The following is an 18,165-nucleotide window of genomic DNA, read 5'->3' on the forward strand; positions in this document are numbered from 1 at the left end:
AGTCCAATAGATGGCATTGCCATCGCGCATCATATTTACTAGTATATCATCATCATATACAGTCGATCCAGCTTTTTTTTATAACGTTCCCACTTGAAACATTTTTCCGGCTTACCACAACTTATTTTCGTCGTCCCAACCATAACAAATTCTCATTAAGATTTCCCGCTTGAAGCGTTTTCCTGCTTACATTCCCTGCTTACGTTTTCCTGCTGCGTTTTTTCATGGCGGTTTAAGCAGGATCCACTGTATTTGCTAGTACTGACTGGAATGCACTCAATTTTTCAAGAGCATCTTCGCGGTACATGGCTGTCGTTTCTGCCGGGGCCCACACTAGGATTTTCTCCGCCCCGGAAAAACATGATTCAGGACAAATATTATTTTAACACCCCAAAAACTTTCAAATTCGATAATTCCATAACGGTGTTCTTTGTTCCGACCTAACACTGCCGCCACCCTAAATTTTGCCGCCCGGGTTTCTGCTGCTATAAATGGTGGTCTACGACAGACAACGGGATTCCTGGGGGGGGGGGGGGTGAATCCACGATTATAAATATTTGGGGACAGCTGCTCTAACCTATTCTCGAGATATGGGCTCTGGTCATGTCATGATTAAGTTATTCCAAGGATAATATATGTACATGATATAATAATAATAATAAATATTTTCAAAAATGTAGAGCTCTACGACAAAACAGTCACATATACTGTATATACGGTAGACACTCGACTATTCGTTCTTCCTACTATCCGGCCGAGTTAAAAAAGTAATACAAAATAAATGTCTGTTTTTCCAATCTGCACAAAAACCGGTTTTAGGAGTTGGCTGCGCTAAATCGGCCATAAAAATCTCTCGCGCTGTGCTAGATACACCTCAAAACTATACCAGTTTTCGAGCGGATTAGAGCCTTGTGATCGATGAAAGTGAAGAGTCCTTTCGTCGCGGAAGAGAGATAAAAGTTAGAAGTCCTCAGTCATATCTACATCAAACACTTATAACAAAAACCAAAAACCTGCGAGTTTTGACGCTTTCATCTCAGGCCTACCTTTTGACATTTGCGTTATCAATTATCAAAGAAGAGCGAAATACGTTTAAATAACTTTTGTAAGAATTAAACTTGTTTCACGTTAATGTTTGTTTACACATTAAAGCACATCAGCATCATTAAAACGAAAAATGAGTCATAACTCCAGTATTTTGGATGAACAATAGAAAAAATTAGACTACACGAAAACACTTTTCCTGCATTGATTCCAACAGTGTTTCGTTCCGGAATTCAAAAGACACCAAAGATATGCCACTGAAAGTGCATTTGATACTTTGCTAATGCATCTAAACACCTTGGCATCAAAGTCCTATAAGTGTCTCCTATGCTATCGCTGTGACTTGAAGTTAAAAAAAAAGACTTGACTGACATCTTGTCACATATTATTGATTTTTTAGAAGGAATTTGACGCGGCTTGGCTTAATTTGCATTGGCCATTTCGATGACTGCACACAGGAATGAAATGGCAGTTGAGGTGGCAAAAATTTTCAGAAGTGTCGCACAGGAATTTCTCATCTATAGCTGTGTACAAAATAATCTCATTCAACATCATTAGCACTGTTTTGGCGTACTCCTTTGAAGTAGAAGCTGTCTCTGATGTACTTTATCGTTGGCGATAATAATTAATCGTGTTAATTCCGATAAGAATTTACCTGGAGAATTTCACCACGTTTCTCCCCAAAATAGTATTAATGAAGGAAATGGAAATCCAAACCATTTAATGTCGATAAATATTTACCTTCGGTCACCAGAGAGCTGTGCACATACATCACTAAAATAAATAAACGAAATATTTATTCGCGTTCTTATCATCATTGTTTGATGCTGATAATTGATAAACACTTCCACGAAATAAAAATCTTGAATGTCTAGGAAAGCAAGGGCTCATTTTCTGCACACCGAGATTGCCAGAATACTTCAAACCATTTAATGTCAATACATGTTATCCGGTCGGATATGACGGGCGATCTGCTTTTTATAACTACCCCGAGACAGGGGCTTAACAGATTCTGTCGCAGCTTTCCTATGTCTTCGTCTACGAAAATACCAGGCACCTACACCTACAGATATTATAAGGATCAAAAATCCCCCCATGCCAAGAACAACTTTCACCCAATATAATGTATTTTTTTTCCTTTCTGCACCGGGTACTGTTGACAAGCACTCGCCTTCGCTATTGCACTCCTTGCTCGGACCACAATTCGTACCGGGATACACAAGTCGTTTCAGTGCCGGAGTGGGATCGAGATCATCAGCAGGTTGGCATTTCTCTGAGGAACCTTCCTTCTTGCAACAAACTTTGCAGACGTCGGCGTTGCTGCTGCACCTGCAGTCCTCCAGGCCTTTGTCACGACAATAGGTACTGCTACATTTCCCGGATTTACACGTACCGGATGTCCCGTTGCAAGGTGTGCGATCATCAGCGTTGGTAATTTTCCCCGAGCAATCTTTGTTTGAGCCATCACATTGCCTGGTTACGCATCCACCCTCACCGAAGAAACAAATTTCGCCACGCTTTCCTGGGACGCAATCGAAGGTGCAACACTTGTCCTCTCTCTCGCTACAAATCCGATTGTAAGCCCTGTGATACTTGCACGAACCAGCGTAAGGACTCGGTATGCAGCATCTGTCAGTTTGATCGCACACTCTTTCGTCACCACAGTCACATTCCTCACTTCCTTCTCGGATGCCGTTGCCGCAAGTAGACTCGTGTCGTTTGAGGCATCTGTTCACGTTTCTAGCGATAGCAATACTCATATTATTTATACTGCATGGTGAGAAGACGTTGCTAAAAGGACCTGGTGGTGTGGCTTGAAAGTGCATGAGGTAGTAACCGTAACGCCCACCGGGGCTACAAATAAAATCTTCCTGAGGGTCGTGACTACTACCGAAGGAGTGTCCAAGCTCGTGAGTGAAAGCTTTGAAACTCAGTTCTTGCGATATTGGTTGGCCGTTGTTGCCAATCAACGTCACGGCTCCTGCATTGTACCAGCGCGAGCGACGTTGACCCAAACTCGTCGTTTCGTCAGTGTTCTTTCCAATTCCACATATGCCGGAGTAATCATTCGCTGAGACATACGCCATACCTAAATCCCGCATGGACTTGAAGTGTAGGGCGCAGAAGTAGTACGTGAGACAATATTCACTCTTCCTGTTAGTCGCTTGCTCCAAGAACTCCGTCAAACTGCTCGGGGGTTTCTTAAATATATAGTTCGCCCCTCTGTTATGTAGAATTTCATATCTAGCGACCACTAGTCTAACGATATACGATTTCATGACTGTCGCAGCAAATACTCTGTCCGCTGCCGTGACATGAACGTACATGTGGCCATATACGTGCAAAGGGTTATTATTGTACCATTGCAAAAGACTCTCGTGAGCGATCAGCTCAATCGAACATGTGAGATTCACTTTGTCTTCTCTTCTTTTTCTTTCCGAAAATCCCTGAGAGGTACCATTGAGATATTTATATTTTTGAAAACTCTTCATTCTGTTGTAGAGTTGAGCACCAGTATCGTAAGTATAAATTTCCGAGTAGTTCGCATCCACGTTTCTGTAGATGATGACCTTGGAGGTGGAGTTCTTGAAGTATTTCTCGGCCGGTTCTAGGTGGTACGTGATGTTTCCATGTTGAACGAATCCTATAAATCGGCCATCACCGGTCCTATATCCGGCACCTGACATATCCCCGGAATCAAAGTCATAAAAGTCCAAACGAATGTCTGGTATTTCCTCGCTTTGAGAACCGTTGAGGGCTTGCGAAAGTTCCGATCTCGCCGCATCCAATGTTGGGTCGATATACTTATCCGCTGAGAAATAAACACTTTGGCCGGAATAGTTGAAATGTACCTCCAGGACGTGGTCGTCAATGATCGGACTGTCATACTTCTGAAAAACCGTCACGTTAGGTTCAGCGATTTCGTATCGACTTACGTATCGCTCCAGTACATCTGGTGTAAAAGCCCACACCGGAACCAACTGGAGATAAATGATAAATATAGCAGACATCATTCGCGATTTTAATGTGCATAATAACAGGGAATCATTCACAGCACTTGAATCACATAAAATATTTGAATTTGACAGTTACGGTTAGGAACCAGTTTAAACAAAGCTGTTTTTGTTGATGATGATGATCAGTTGTTTGAAATTTCAAAGTTGAATTAAATTTCATCAATATTCTGCCGAATTCCGTTATAAAATTACTTTCATTCTCGAATTGGCGTGAAGTAATCAGTAGAAAATTCTTTTCAAATGAACAATAGCGTGTCAGTGTGTGTGTATATGAAGTCCGTATGATCTGATTGGAGAGAAAAATTATGATTTATGTAACCATATTTCTGAACACGAATGCTTAACATTTAAGAAGTGTACGTGGGCACTGCCAACCATCTCAAATATAATTGTCAACATCTCCTAAAAAAACTGAAATATGGTTTTAAAAAAATCCAAATGAGCTGGAAATAACAGGTCAAAATCCATTTATATATTAGAAAGTAGTGGTAATGCTATTGTGGTGGGTTGGTAAGACAAGGAGTCAGAGATGGGAAGAGTTCAGGGGTATATGAGTTCAAACCCACCTACAGAAAAACTGCAGCCTTTTATATTGCCGCTGTGGTGGTCGAGTGATTATAGTGACGGACTCGCGATGCGAGGATCCAGGTTCGAACCCCACAGTGGTGGTCGGCTGAAGTTGGTTTTCTGTGGTTCCCAACTTCAAGGCGCAAATGCGAGCCGATCTCCCCGTTAAAAAGTCTCGCCACAGAGAGCAACAGTCCTACAACGATAAATCATTCAATCATAACACTTCACTCATAGTTAGAAAAACTAGTGGCAGATGGCAGCACTACACATAACAAGCATTACAGAGAAACAACAAAACCTTCACGTCAGGTTTCACTACACGTACACGCACATTCCCGCATGTACCGATTCGTTGGGGGTGGTGTTGCAGTAGTAGGTAGGGCTCGGAGATCCATGATGTTCTTAAGTCAGCCACCTCGTTGGGCAGTTTGCCTGTTGTGGCGTTGTATTTGTATTCGTTGTATTGTAGTGTTTCCGAAATCCCGATAAATTTTAACCTCCGGGAATCTGGAAAAGAAAACCCGCATTTCCTAAATATTCTTAAAGTAGTGTTTTGTTTGATGAATATGAGCCTGCTTAGAAACTTTTATTCTCCTCGTAAAGAAAGTTGTTGATATAAAGATTGAGTCAACTTTTTCGTGGATGTTGATGGGGATTTCATGCCTCGTTACAGATAATCCTTTATATTATTTCTCTCACACTCATATATGTATATGTTTGTGTGTGTGTGCATTATTGTAACAGTCCTTTTTTCAGTTTTCTATCTCCCATACAGGTGTGAAGTTCTATCTTCATGCATCCTTTATATTTTGAGCCGTTGGTGATATCCCCATGCTTTCAATTAGAGAAAGTTTCCAAATAACGTGCCCATTTAAGATACATCATCTGCCGGGGGCCGCATATGTAATGAAATGAAAAATTTATTTTTTTTATTTTGTCCCGATATCCTGTAACTCACAAAGATTTCCCTATCTTTCCAATAGAACAAATTCCCTTGTTAAAAAGTCGTATTTCAGTCAATTTATATTTTAGTTCAAAAAACGCTGAAAATCAGTGAAAAAACACCATGCAGGGAGTTCCAGAACCCTAACCTGTTTTGAAAAAAAAAAATGCTTCCTAAGACAGAGACAAACAGCTTAAAGAATTTTAAAAAGAAGGTTTTTCAAAGGGTTTTTTTTTACTTACTACAAAATTTCTACGTGAGAACCTTCAGTGACGCGGAGGATGTCAAGCCTATATAGCAGCGGTAAATAAAGTAGTAATTTTGATAAATAAGTAAATAAAAAAACGAGGCTTAAAGGGTTCCGCCATATAAATTGAAAACTAAAAAGAGCTCCTGGAGTCAAACACGGCTCCGCTATAGCAATCATACACTGGAAATGGCCTCGCGAGCCAGAAAGTCCAAAAAATTTGAGAACCGCTGCTATACAGCATTTATTGTCATGACATTTGTTAAATGGATGTTACAGTAAGTGTGAAAGTAAAGATGGGTTCAACAAAAAAAAAGACCTTTAAAACCTTCTCTTTTATATGTTTTGAGCTATTTGTCTATCTTTACAGTCCTTTTTTTTTAATAATATTATTTTTCTTAAACAGTTCCATACTTCTGAGTTACTTAGAATTTGATGCAAATACAGATATATGAAAAAAATTAAGAAAAAAAGTTTTTCAATTACAGTCGGCCCCCCGTATTCGCGGGGGTTACGTTCCGGGGGTGACCGCGAATACGGGAAATCCGCGAATAACCGAAACCATAGTTTTCTTCTTGTATATCTCGTTTATTGAACATCATGGGAAAGAGCAGGGTGACGCAGAGGATAGAACGAAATGTAAAAGAGGGTGCAGCGATTGTTGGCGATGTTTTCTGAAAGAACATTGTGATTTCTGTTTGTCGTGTCTTCTTCATATGATCAAGTATGTTGTAATATGATGACAAGGCCTCCTCTACCAATTTTTCTTAATGTGAAGAACGTATCATATGGGGATCTGTGCCATGAAAATAATTCATTGCTGATTTGAACGTGCGAAGCCTTTCCGCTATGTTACTCATGGTGAACCTGTCTTCTACTTCGTTATCTTGATCTTCATCTGGTACCGCTTCAGTTTCAGGAGCAGTCAACCTGCATTAATTCCTCCTCGGTCAACACCTCTGAATTGCTATTAATTTAGCTGTTCGACTTCCTCTATATCCATACCATTGAACCCTTCTCCACCCACCTGTTTCGCTAACGTGACAATGTCTTTTATAGTCTCTTCAATTTACTCTGTAGAAGTGGTTGTATTCTTTAGTGTACATTGTGGCAAAAGGTTAATCCAAGCCAAGAGGACTGTTTCTCTCTTGGAGCTGCCACGGCTCTGGTGATGACAGTAATGTCATTAGCGAGCCATTCTAAATATGCACAACTGAAATTTTGTAAACAAAACACATGAATGACGATTTTTGAGAGTTGGAAAAAAAATTCCAATAAAGGAAAAAAACCGCGAATACGGGGGGGCCGACTGTATAAAATTCAATTATAGTCCTACACAAATAAAATCAATGAATTTAAAAGAAAAAAGATTTTTTTCATTCCTTCCCCTTACCCATACATTTTTGCTTCCATTCTTCGCAGTGTCCATGTGTTCGCCGCTATGGTGGTCGATTGGTCATAGTGACGGACTCGCATCGGGTTCACACACACCCTACCATCGCCATAGTGGTGGTCGGCTGAAGTTGATTTTCTGTGGTTTCCAACTTCAAAGCGCCGATCTCCCCGTTAAAAAGTCTCGCCACAGAGAGCAACAAACCTACAAACAGCACAAATTTCAATCATAACATATCACTCACTTCACTCCTGAAATATAGATGGCAGCACTGAAAAATCAAACACAACACTACATATGCACTCAGACTGTTAGGTACACATACAGTCACACACCTCCGGCACAACTCACTAGGTATTAAATCACTCATAAATGGTGATAGACCTGAGTTGTGCTCGGTTTGAAAGAAAGAAAGTGTCCATGTTACAAATATCATGGCAAAAAATGCTGTATATGCTTAGCATGCCCTGCGCCAATAAAAGTGTGCTTTTGAGACAACGCGGGTCGTTTAATTGGAATTGGGGATTTCGATGACTGAACATGGAAATCAAATTCGCCATTGGAGTTGAAGTGGTAAGAATTTTCAGGAGTGTCGAACAGGAATTTCGTATCGCCAGTTGTGTGCAAAATAATCTCATTTGGAATCTTTACAACTATTTTGACGTTATGTTTTAAAGTAGAACAGGAGCCTTAATCTTCATCAGCCGCCACCCATAACCAACAACAAGATAATCTTCGCGACCTATCGGACTGTTTATTTTTCGAAATTGGTATAGCCAGTGACTCAATAAATACATTTATAAGAATACGTATATGCGAATACGGAATTTCCGTAATCGGGGGGTACGCACCAAGGTGGCAAATTCTCCGTAACAAGTTTGGCGACTTTACTTACCACCCACAATTCCCCAAGAATTATAGCTATTGCAACCCTAATGGACACGGACTCATAATATCCACTGTATTAATGGTTTTTATGACGCCACACACGAAAATAAAATTGTAGTTGCTAGTTAACATCACTTTTATTTAATGTATATGATAAATAATTAATTATTGCAGCGATTAATTTAAATTGAAGGCAATTTCAACGATTTCATCTGGCTATGAGTTCCTCCTCCGGGGCGCCGTGTTTGTTGACATCTGGAATTCGGACGCCCTTGATCTGTGCGGCATGTGACAAATTAAATACGTGAATCGCTGTATTTAATGTCATTTATAACAACGGGAGCTACCGGCCAGGCTGTGATGTCGCTTAATTAATGTAATAAATAATATTGAATTATTATATAATAACTGATGTTAATTACTAATAATTAATTAACTATAGTCATTAATGGCGTGTACCCCTAATACGGAAATCTTCCCCTTACATGTTCGATGTCACATTAATGGCCGAAAGTGTTCTAGTTCTAGATAAACTTTAGAACATCTCAGGAACTACGAAGTCCAATGAACAGGCCGCAGGTTCATTGGACTCCCTGCCCAGGGCGACCGAGCGTAGCGGGGGAGCTGTTCTGAGACCCCCCCTCCCGCCCGAAGAACGCCCGCGCCCTGCTGCGGTGAGGGAGCGAGCGTAGTAAGCGGGAAGCAGTTAAGTTTATATTATTAAGCAGTAATATTATTTATTATTAAAATTAATACTAATTATTATTAATTGAACTCTTGTTATATCAGTTATTTTTATCAATTAAACTTATTATATAAAATTTAATAAGTATTGTTAATCCAACGCTTATTCATAAATAATATTAAATATTATTTTTCGAATCAGAATTAATCATGATTAATTTTCATTTAATTTCAAAATTCACATGTTTCAATTGATTTTAGTGATGTCATAGTCTCATATGACATCGCATGGAGCTATTCTGATACAGCTACTAAATACAGCTAAGTATCGCACATTAGCGAAGAAAAAACTCGAAGAAAAGCGCGAAGAAAAGTTGGCGCGAACCCAGATTACGGAGATCTTGCCGAGCGACCCATCTCGGAAGACCCTATGACCCAAGCTTGGGTCGTGACCCGTAGGTTAAGAATCCCTGACGTAGAAGCTGCCTCTGACGTACCATATCGTTGGAAATTAAAATTATTGTCGTTCTAATTCTAGTAAACATTTACATTATCACTACGTATCTCCCCACAATAGCATTAATAGACGAAATGAAATGCAAACGATTTAATGTCAATAAATATTTTAATGCGGTCAACACTAGAGCTGTACACATACATTTCTAAAATATAAAATATATAAACGAAATACTTATTCACGTTCTTAACGTCATTGTTTGATGCTGATGATTGACAAACACTTCTACGAAATAAAAATCCTCAATGTCCAGGAAAGCGAGAACTTAATTTCTGATTACGAGAAATGCCGGCGATCACTTTATCGGAGTGTGTCCAGGCAGCCAGGGGATTAACGGATTCTGTCGCATCTTTTCTTTGTCTTCGTTTACGAAAATACCAGGCACCTGTCCCTACAAATATGAAAACAATCAAAAATCCCACGATGCCAATTGAAACGTTCAGCGAGCGTGATGTCTTCTTTTTTTCTTCTTCGCCGGGTATTGTGGACAAGCATTGGCCCTCGCTATCGCACTCTTTGCTGGGGCCACAATTGGTACCGGAATACAAAAGCCGTTTCAGTGCCGGTGAGGGATCCAGAACATCGGCTGGTTGGCATTTATCTGAGGATCCTTTCTTCTTGCAGCAGACTTTGCAGGCTTCGGAGTTGTCGCTGCATCTGCAATCTTCCATGCCACTGTCACGACAATAGGTGCTGTCACATTTCCCGGATTTGCACGTACCGGATGTCCCATTGCACGGTGTGCGATCTTCAGCGAAAGTAATATTTCCCGTGCAATCTTTATTCGAACCATCACATTGCCTGGTTGCGCATCCACCCTCACCTACGAAACAATTTTCACCACGCTTTCCTGGTACGCAGTCGAAGGTGCAGCACTTGTCCTCTTTCTCGCTACAAATCCGATTGTAAGCCCTGTTATACGTGCACGAACCAGCGAAACCATTCGGTATGCAGCATCTGTCAACTTGTTCGCACAACCTTTGATTACTGCAATCGCATTCCTCAGTTCCTTCGCGAATGCCATTGCCGCAAGTAGGCGTATGTGGTTTGAGGCATCTCTGCACGTTTCTAGCGATAGCAAAGCTCATATTGTTTGTACTGCATGGTGAGAAGATGCCGCCGAGAGCTCCTGGTGAGACTTCAAAATGCATGACGTAATAACCGTCACGCCCACCGGGGCTGCAGATAAAATCTTCCAGAGGGTCATGATTACTACCGAAGGAATGTCCTAGCTCGTGAGTGAAAGCTTTAAAACTTAGTTCTTGCGTTATAGGTGTGCCGTTGCTGCCTATCAACGTTAGTGCTCCTGTATTAAACCAGCGTGAGCGACGTTGACCAGTACTCGTCAACTCCTCAGTGTCCAACTTACTTCCACATATGCCAGTGTAATCATCCGCTGAAACATACGAGCGTCCTAAATCCCGCAACAAACTGAAGTGTAGGGCGCAGAAGTAGTATGTGAGACAATATTTGCTCTCCCGGTAGGTCGCTTGCTCCAAAAACTCTGTCAAACTGCTCGGAGGTTTCTTGAATACATAGTCTCTCTGCCTGCTAAATAAAATGTTATATCTAGCAACCTCTATTCTGACGACGTACGATTTCATGACTGTCGAAGCAAATACTCTATCCGCTGCCTTGACATGAACGTACATGTGGCCATATACATGCAGAGGATTATTATTGTACCAGCGCAAAAGACTCTCGTGAGCGATCACCTCAATCGAACATGTTAGATTCACCATGTCTTCTCTTCTCTTTCTTTCCGGAAATCCCTGCGAGGTACGATTGAGATACTTATATTTTTGAAAACTCTTCATTCTGTTGTAGAGTTGAGCACCAGTATCAAAAGTATAAATTTCCGAGTAGTTCGCATCCACGTTTCTGTAGATGATGACCTTGGAGGTGGAGTTCTTGAAGTATTTCTCGGCCGGTTCTATATGATACGTGATGTTTCCTTGTTCAATGAATCCTATAAATCGGCCATCAGTGGTCCTATATCCGGCACCTGACATATCCCCGGTATCAAAGTCGTAAAAGTCTATACGCAAGTCTTGTGTTTCCTCACTCTGAGAACCGTTGAGGGCTTGAGAAAGTTCCAATCTCACCGCATCCAAAGTTGGGTCCATGTATTTATCAGCTGAGAAATGAACATTTTGGCCGGAATAGTTGAATTGTACCTCTAGGCTGTGGTCGTCAATGATCGGGCTGCCATACTTCTGAAAAACCGCCACGTCAGGTTCAGCGATTTCATATCGACTTACGAATCGCTCCAGAACATCTGGTGTAAAAGTCCACCCCGGAACCAACTGGAGATAAATGATAAATAAGAATGTAGATATCATCGTAATTCTAATACTGATAATAGAAGAGAATTACACGCATCACACGAATTACATAAAATATTTGAATTTCACGGTTACGGTTAGGAACCACTTGAAACAAAGCTGTTGTTGTTGTTGATGATGATCAGCTGTTTGAAATTTCAAAGTTGAATTAAATTTCATCAATATTCTGCCGAATTCCGTTATAAAATTACTTTCATTCTCGAATTGGCGTGAAGTAATCAGTAGGATTTTTTTTTCAAATGAACAATAATGTATCAGTATGTGTGTGAAGTCCGTATGATTTGACTGAGTAGAAAAATTGTGAGTTGTATTACTATACTTCTGAACACAAATACTGGACGATTAAGAATTGTACCTGGGCATCGCCAACCATCTCAAATATAAATGACAGAAGTTCTGTATATAACAGCTGAAACATAATAATGGGTTGTTCAATTATTACGTCAGCATCGATGGAGGGGGGGGGGGGTTTCCGATTTGCTGACTTTTGATAACAAGGGGTGGGGGAGTTTGAATGATGCTTACGTCATCAACATCTTTTTATGAAAGTATGAAATATTCTTAATGGCATCTTACTCGGTGCGCCAAAAACGAGAAAAATCTTTCGCTAGTTTGTGAGAACCTGACGAGACGTGACGGACCTGACCTGATGAGACCTGACCTCGTTAGCCCCTGACGGGGCTAACGAGAAAGAGAGGGCTACGGCACTCGAAAATCACGTGACCAACTGGGTCCTAGCTCCTTCACGTTGCTTCTTGCTTTTTAGCTGGAAGGATGACATTTTTTTCAGTTCTTCCAACGTGCGATCCAAGAATGAAGCTGAATGAATATTATTTCGTTGCGAATTTATAGATCCTGAGAAACATCCAAATACATGGTAAGTGTTAAATACCTTTTCAACCATCTTTATTGATATTAAATCTAAAACAGAGTTGTCTGTATAAAGTAAAGCAAATTGTGTATATCGCAACACGTGCTAAAGCGATCGTGTTTCTGGCGTGGAGAAATTTCATGATTTAACTATTTAGTAGCGTATAAAAAATAATTAAGCTTGCGATGATAATTAAGGAGTTCTCAGTGTAGAGATTCTTTACTTTTTTTGTCGTTTTCATTGCTGAATATTTATCTGTGAAAAGAGTGCAAATATGTAGTCAGGGTTTTGAATCAATTTCTATTTTTATTTTGCATTCTGCTTGCACACTCATTTTTTTTAATAGTTACTAAAGTAAAGTAAGTGTTATATATTTTTCAACTCATCGGAAAAAGAGTTGATACACATGGATGGTACAAATTTCAGAAAAGTTTTGCCTATGATGAGTATAATGTAAATAAAATGCATATAGGTACTCATGATGTAAATAACTCAAAATAATATAAACAAATTATGGCTATGATATGAGCATAATGCAAACAAAATTTTATGAGATAAGGGGTTTATGAATTTAAAGATTAATCATGCACTAAATAAAGCAATTTCTTTCTTGGAACGAAACATTTTATTAGCATTGCGTATTAATTTTTTTTACTATTGAATATTTCAATGAAATAATCAATTTTCCTTTAAATTTTATATTGTTTAACAGGTATTTTTTTCTGTTTATAGATATATTGCAATGTCTAAAGTGATGTAGTGTGGCAGGTTGCTGATTACCGTTCGGAAGAACATACCACAACATTTTGTTTGCCAAAAGAGGAGCCTCTTAGGTCCCAATAAAGTAAGCAAATAAATAAAGTAATTTTCTTTCAAATCCAATATTAGCTCATTTTTTCCCCTCTGTTTATCTATATAGAGTTGATCCCGCTTATTAATGTTTTACTTCTTAGTACAGCTTGTTTTCGTTGTCTCAACTCCAAGTAATTCTTATTAAGATTTCCAGTTTAAAGCGTTTTCCCACTTACGTGTTTCCATGATGGTTTTTTGAAAATGTTATTAGTGGAATCCACTGTATATATTACAATACATATTTCATGCACACGAGAACTTGATCAACTCTTCAATTAAACGTCCTGTAAAAATTACATAAAAGTATTATAATCATGCAGATTTCAGGTAGACATATGTCAAAGGAACCTTTAATGATGGATAACACAAGAAAGGTTGAAAACCGCTGCAATATTGGCTAAAACGTTTTATGTTTATCTATGTATACATGCAGTAGACTATCCGGCCTAGTTTAAAAAGAATGCATTAATGAATTACAAAATATTCACATTTGTGAAATCATTAATGAACAGTAAAAAATAAGTTTAAATAATTATATAAGAACTTGGCCTATGTTTAACATTAATTTTTTGTTCATTTATGAGTGTGTGTTTGTACTGTACAACAGTGTTTCCCGAACTTTTTGATGTTGTGTCCCCCCTCCCCCAGTGAAAGTTAGACTCCCTGTAGCAAAGGTCAATTTCCACGCTTTCCCCATGAAATCCAAAATGATTAATAGTGATAATTTTTTATTTACGTACCATAAGAAATATTAAAGTAGTAAATTACAATTTCACAACACAACATGTGCTCTTCATGCTATAATAGTAAATAGATAGTCCTGAAATCCATGGGGGGGGGGGGGAAGGTATGTTAAGAAAGTATAAATTGATTTAAAAACCTGATTGCATTTTAGTTCATATATTTGTTTAAGCACTAAAGTTTTCAAGAAATGTTATTCAAATCATCAAAAAAAACGTTGATACAAACGTTACAAAACAAATTTCTAATTCTTCTTGGGTACTTTGCATGTTTAAAAATAGTAATTTTCTCTTTGCCTTCTGCCTCTTGAGCAATGACTGTGAGGAGTAAACTGTATATAAAATTTTGCGAGATGGCGGATTATGAATTTAAAAGGTAATGAAAGCAATTGTTTCTTTGAACAAGACTTTATTAGCATTGTGCACCTTTTTTGCTGCTATTGCATATTTCAATAAAGTGAATTTAAAGGAAAAATGCTTATTGACTAACAGATTTTTTTCTGTTTACAGATATATTCAAATGCCCAAGCGATGTAGTGTGGCAGGTTGTAGATCTAATTACCATTCAGAAGAACATACCACAACGTTTTGTTTGCCAAAAGAGGAGCCTCTCAGGTCCCAATGGCTTCGGAAAATTCCAACAGACCTGCAACGGTTGAAGGATCCACGAATATGTATTAAGCATTTTGATGAAAGCTGTATAATCAGGACTGATCGATGTATTGTTAATGGCGAGATAAAGTTTTTCCCTCGAAAAATTCCAAAATACAAAGACAATGCTGTGCCAACAATTTTTGAGAATTTACCAGAATATCTGAGTTCTAAGTCAACATCATCGCGTAGGCTCGCAGATGTTGAACAAGAAAATATCAATCTTGCTGTTGAACTAAGTTTGCAAGAAAAAAAGAATTTTGAAATTTCCAATGCAATTAGGAACTTGGATGATGTGGTTGATTTTTTCAAACAAAAGGAAGCGTCAAATTGGATTCTTCTCAAGAAAGAATCACAACTGGCTGCATGCCATATGAGGACAGAAAACGAATGTCCTTCTGTTTCTGGGTGCATTGTGGTATATGAAAATTTACAATACAGTGTATACATAGATGGTAACAAAATTGAACCAAAAAAATTCTCAAAAGCAAAACTAATCTGTTCCAAGTCTATTCTGAAAGATGTCATGTTTTATGTAGAATCATGTTCATCACCCGATTCCGACAATGCGTTTGAAATTGCTGTAAATTTATTGAAATCTTTACAGATGTATAATGATTCGATAAAATTGCAATTTCTTGTGGAGCAACTAATATTGTTAAAAACTGAAAAAAATGGCAGGAGATATACAAATCAAACTATTATATTTGCTTCTTGTTTGTATATTCATTCCAAACATATATATAACATACTTATGAAATCTGGAGTTTTATGCCTTCCCCACTCTAGAAATTTACAAAATTTGATTGGTAGTTTCTCTCTCAATTCAGCCACATTAGAGGGAAGTTTAGCATATTTGAAATCAAGACTGAAATTTTTGAAACCACATGAATTTTTGATCAATTTGCACGTAGACGAAATTTATATTCAGCAAGATTTGTCTTTCAAAGGAGGATCCATTTATGGCCAAAGTGCTTTTGATCCTGAGAAAGTTGCAAAAACAGCTCAAGTCTTTATGATTTCTTCATTACTCTCTAAATATAAAGATGTAGTTAACATTGTACCAGTTCAAAATTTGACAAGTCAGCAGTTAAAAGATATGTGTATGTCTGTTATTATATCTCTAGAGGAACTTGGTTTTCAAGTGCTTTCAGTAATATCAGACAATAACAATGTAAACCGCAAAGCTTTTGAACTGTTTTCTGGTAATAACATTTTACATTCAAGTGTGCCACATCCTTGTGATGCAAATAGGCAGCTTTTCTTCATTTTTGACACAGTTCACATTCTAAAATGTGTTCGTAACAATTGGCAAGCTAAACGAGATGGGGGTAGATCAATCAAATTTCCTAACATTGAAAAACCTGATGAAGTAATTACCGCCTTGTTCAAACATCTAGAACTAATGTATGATATTGAAAAAAATTCACTTGTAAAGTATGGAAACTTACTTAGCTTGAAAGCTTTATACCCCTCTGGAATACAAAAGCAAAATGTGAATTTAGCTCTGAAAATTTTTTCAGAGAAAAATGTTATTGCTCTGAAGCATGTAGCTAAAAATCATCCAAACATATTTGGTGATGTCGAGGGAACCTGTTTTTTTATAGATATTATTGTGAAATTATGGAAAGTGTGTAATGTTAAGAGTGTGTTTGAAGGAAGAAGGTTCAACGATGAGTTCAGAGAGGCCATTACAAAAGATTCTAAACACCAAATACAGTTATTAGAGAAAATAGCTTTGTGGTTGAAAGTTTGGAGGCAGTCTGTGCCCATTTCAGAAGCATTGTCTGCTCAGACATTTCAGGCCCTTATCACAACCATTGAGGCTTTTCTGGCATTGATTCCATACATTTTTTATAATTATAGGGTAGATTATATTTTGTTGAGCAAATTTCAAAATGACAATTTGGAAGGGCGCTTTGGCATGTACCGCCAAATGAGTGGATCAAATTACTATATCAGGTTCGTTCAAGTCTTGGAGAATGAGAGAAAAATACGGTTCAAAAATAATATTCTTCTATCAACTCAAAATGAAAACTTACCTTTGAAAACACTTCTTCCATCAAATGAACCTCATGATAATGTTGTAACGGTGAGTGATTATCAAGACATATTAGACATTGAATTTTCTTTTTCTATGATACCAGAAAATGTTTTACCTATTATAACATACATTGGTGGATATGTGGCCAAAAATGTTCTATCAAAACAAAAGTGTGATGTATGCAATCAGTGGTTACGAAGTTCTCCAGATGTTACCGTTGACTTCGTATCTACTGATTCACTTGATATATATGAATTTTTGGCAGACCTAAATAGGGGAAAATTGACATTGCCAACTGAGAATGTTATCGTTACTGTTTCCGTTGTGTGGTTCGTAATGTATAATATTGTGAAGAGTCACAAAAAGAAATTTTTATCGACTAGCGCACAACTGTCTGTTCTCTTCAAGTTGGCAAGCATCATTTTGAAGAGAATTGACAGCATCTCATTTAATGATGTATGTCATTGTAACATTGCAAGCAGCCTTGTTGATAAATTAGAAACCATTTGTTTGATAACTGCAAAAATTTTTATCGCAAATTTTGTAAAATACTTCAATGATCAGTTGACCAAAAGTAACGAGAAAGAAAGTGTTAGAAAGATAAGAAAACTGAAATAGCAATTATTTAAAAGCAAATATATATCGGCCATTGTTATATCAACAAATATATATGCTTGTCCAGCAGAATCTAACAGTTGCAAGAGTAGAAAATAATTTGGAATTCCCAAATATAGAACTGATAGGTTTACCTTTGTGAGTTATTTAAGACGTCAAGGTAAATAATACTCCCAAAATTATTGTATTTCTAAATTTAGTTTTCGTTAGAAATTAAAACTTTTCATAAGTGATAGTTGATGTTTTCTCACTGTTATGCATAAAAAATAAGGCAGCAGGAAAATTTGAGCAACTTGTATTGCAATACTGTCATTGACAGCTTTGGTAGCTTCCAAATTCTCGTTTTTTTGTATCCTGTATATATAATATATAATTACCCTAATATGTTACAACGCTGTTGTGCACATTTGTAGTATTTTGTATCTTCAATATTTTTTGGTGGTATTTCTTTCTCTTACAAAACTCCAGTTTTGTGATGAATTGTGCATGAAATGATAAATAAAAATTTTATACTTTTGCATGTCTGAATTTTTTTTCTCCTATTTCAATATTTCTTCATACTAAAAATAAGTAGTTTACAATTTTTTTTTTTTTAATTAGATGAAAGTTCAATTTTACTACATAGACTGATAGATCTTGTATAGCTAATGCAAATAAACTTAGTTTCAGAATGCGAGTGCTATATAGATTGTCATTTGCTGGTTATGAAAATGCAATGGATTACAATACTTTGTGAATCTGAAC

The 18,165-nt window shown here is 37.8% G+C and overlaps 2 protein-coding genes and 1 long non-coding RNA gene across 3 annotated transcripts; 1 reads left to right on the top strand and 2 right to left on the bottom strand.

Moving 5' to 3' along the window:
• Positions 1-1,979: 1,979 nt before the first annotated feature.
• Positions 1,980-4,055, bottom strand: LOC149088153 (disintegrin and metalloproteinase domain-containing protein 10-like). The gene has a single exon (XM_089251592.1). The coding sequence runs from the start codon at positions 4,053-4,055 to the stop codon at positions 1,980-1,982; it is 2,076 nt and encodes a 691-aa protein (XP_089107718.1).
• Positions 4,056-9,545: 5,490 nt separating this feature from the next.
• On the bottom strand, positions 9,546-11,645 carry LOC149088154 (disintegrin and metalloproteinase domain-containing protein 10-like). Its single transcript, XM_089251604.1, has one exon. The coding sequence runs from the start codon at positions 11,643-11,645 to the stop codon at positions 9,546-9,548; it is 2,100 nt and encodes a 699-aa protein (XP_089107730.1).
• A 774-nt stretch (positions 11,646-12,419) lies between these two features.
• Positions 12,420-17,937, top strand: LOC149088155 (uncharacterized). The gene is made up of 3 exons (XR_016194157.1): positions 12,420-12,525; positions 13,252-13,363; positions 14,622-17,937. It is a non-coding gene; the product is annotated as an uncharacterized LOC149088155 (long non-coding RNA).
• Positions 17,938-18,165: the final 228 nt, after the last annotated feature.

The sequence above is a fragment of the Pholcus phalangioides genome, unplaced genomic scaffold (genome assembly GCF_987345545.1).
Source record: "Pholcus phalangioides strain wild (caught in Gottingen) unplaced genomic scaffold, Ppha-v1.0 ptg000003l_1, whole genome shotgun sequence".
Taxonomy (NCBI): domain Eukaryota; kingdom Metazoa; phylum Arthropoda; class Arachnida; order Araneae; family Pholcidae; genus Pholcus; species Pholcus phalangioides.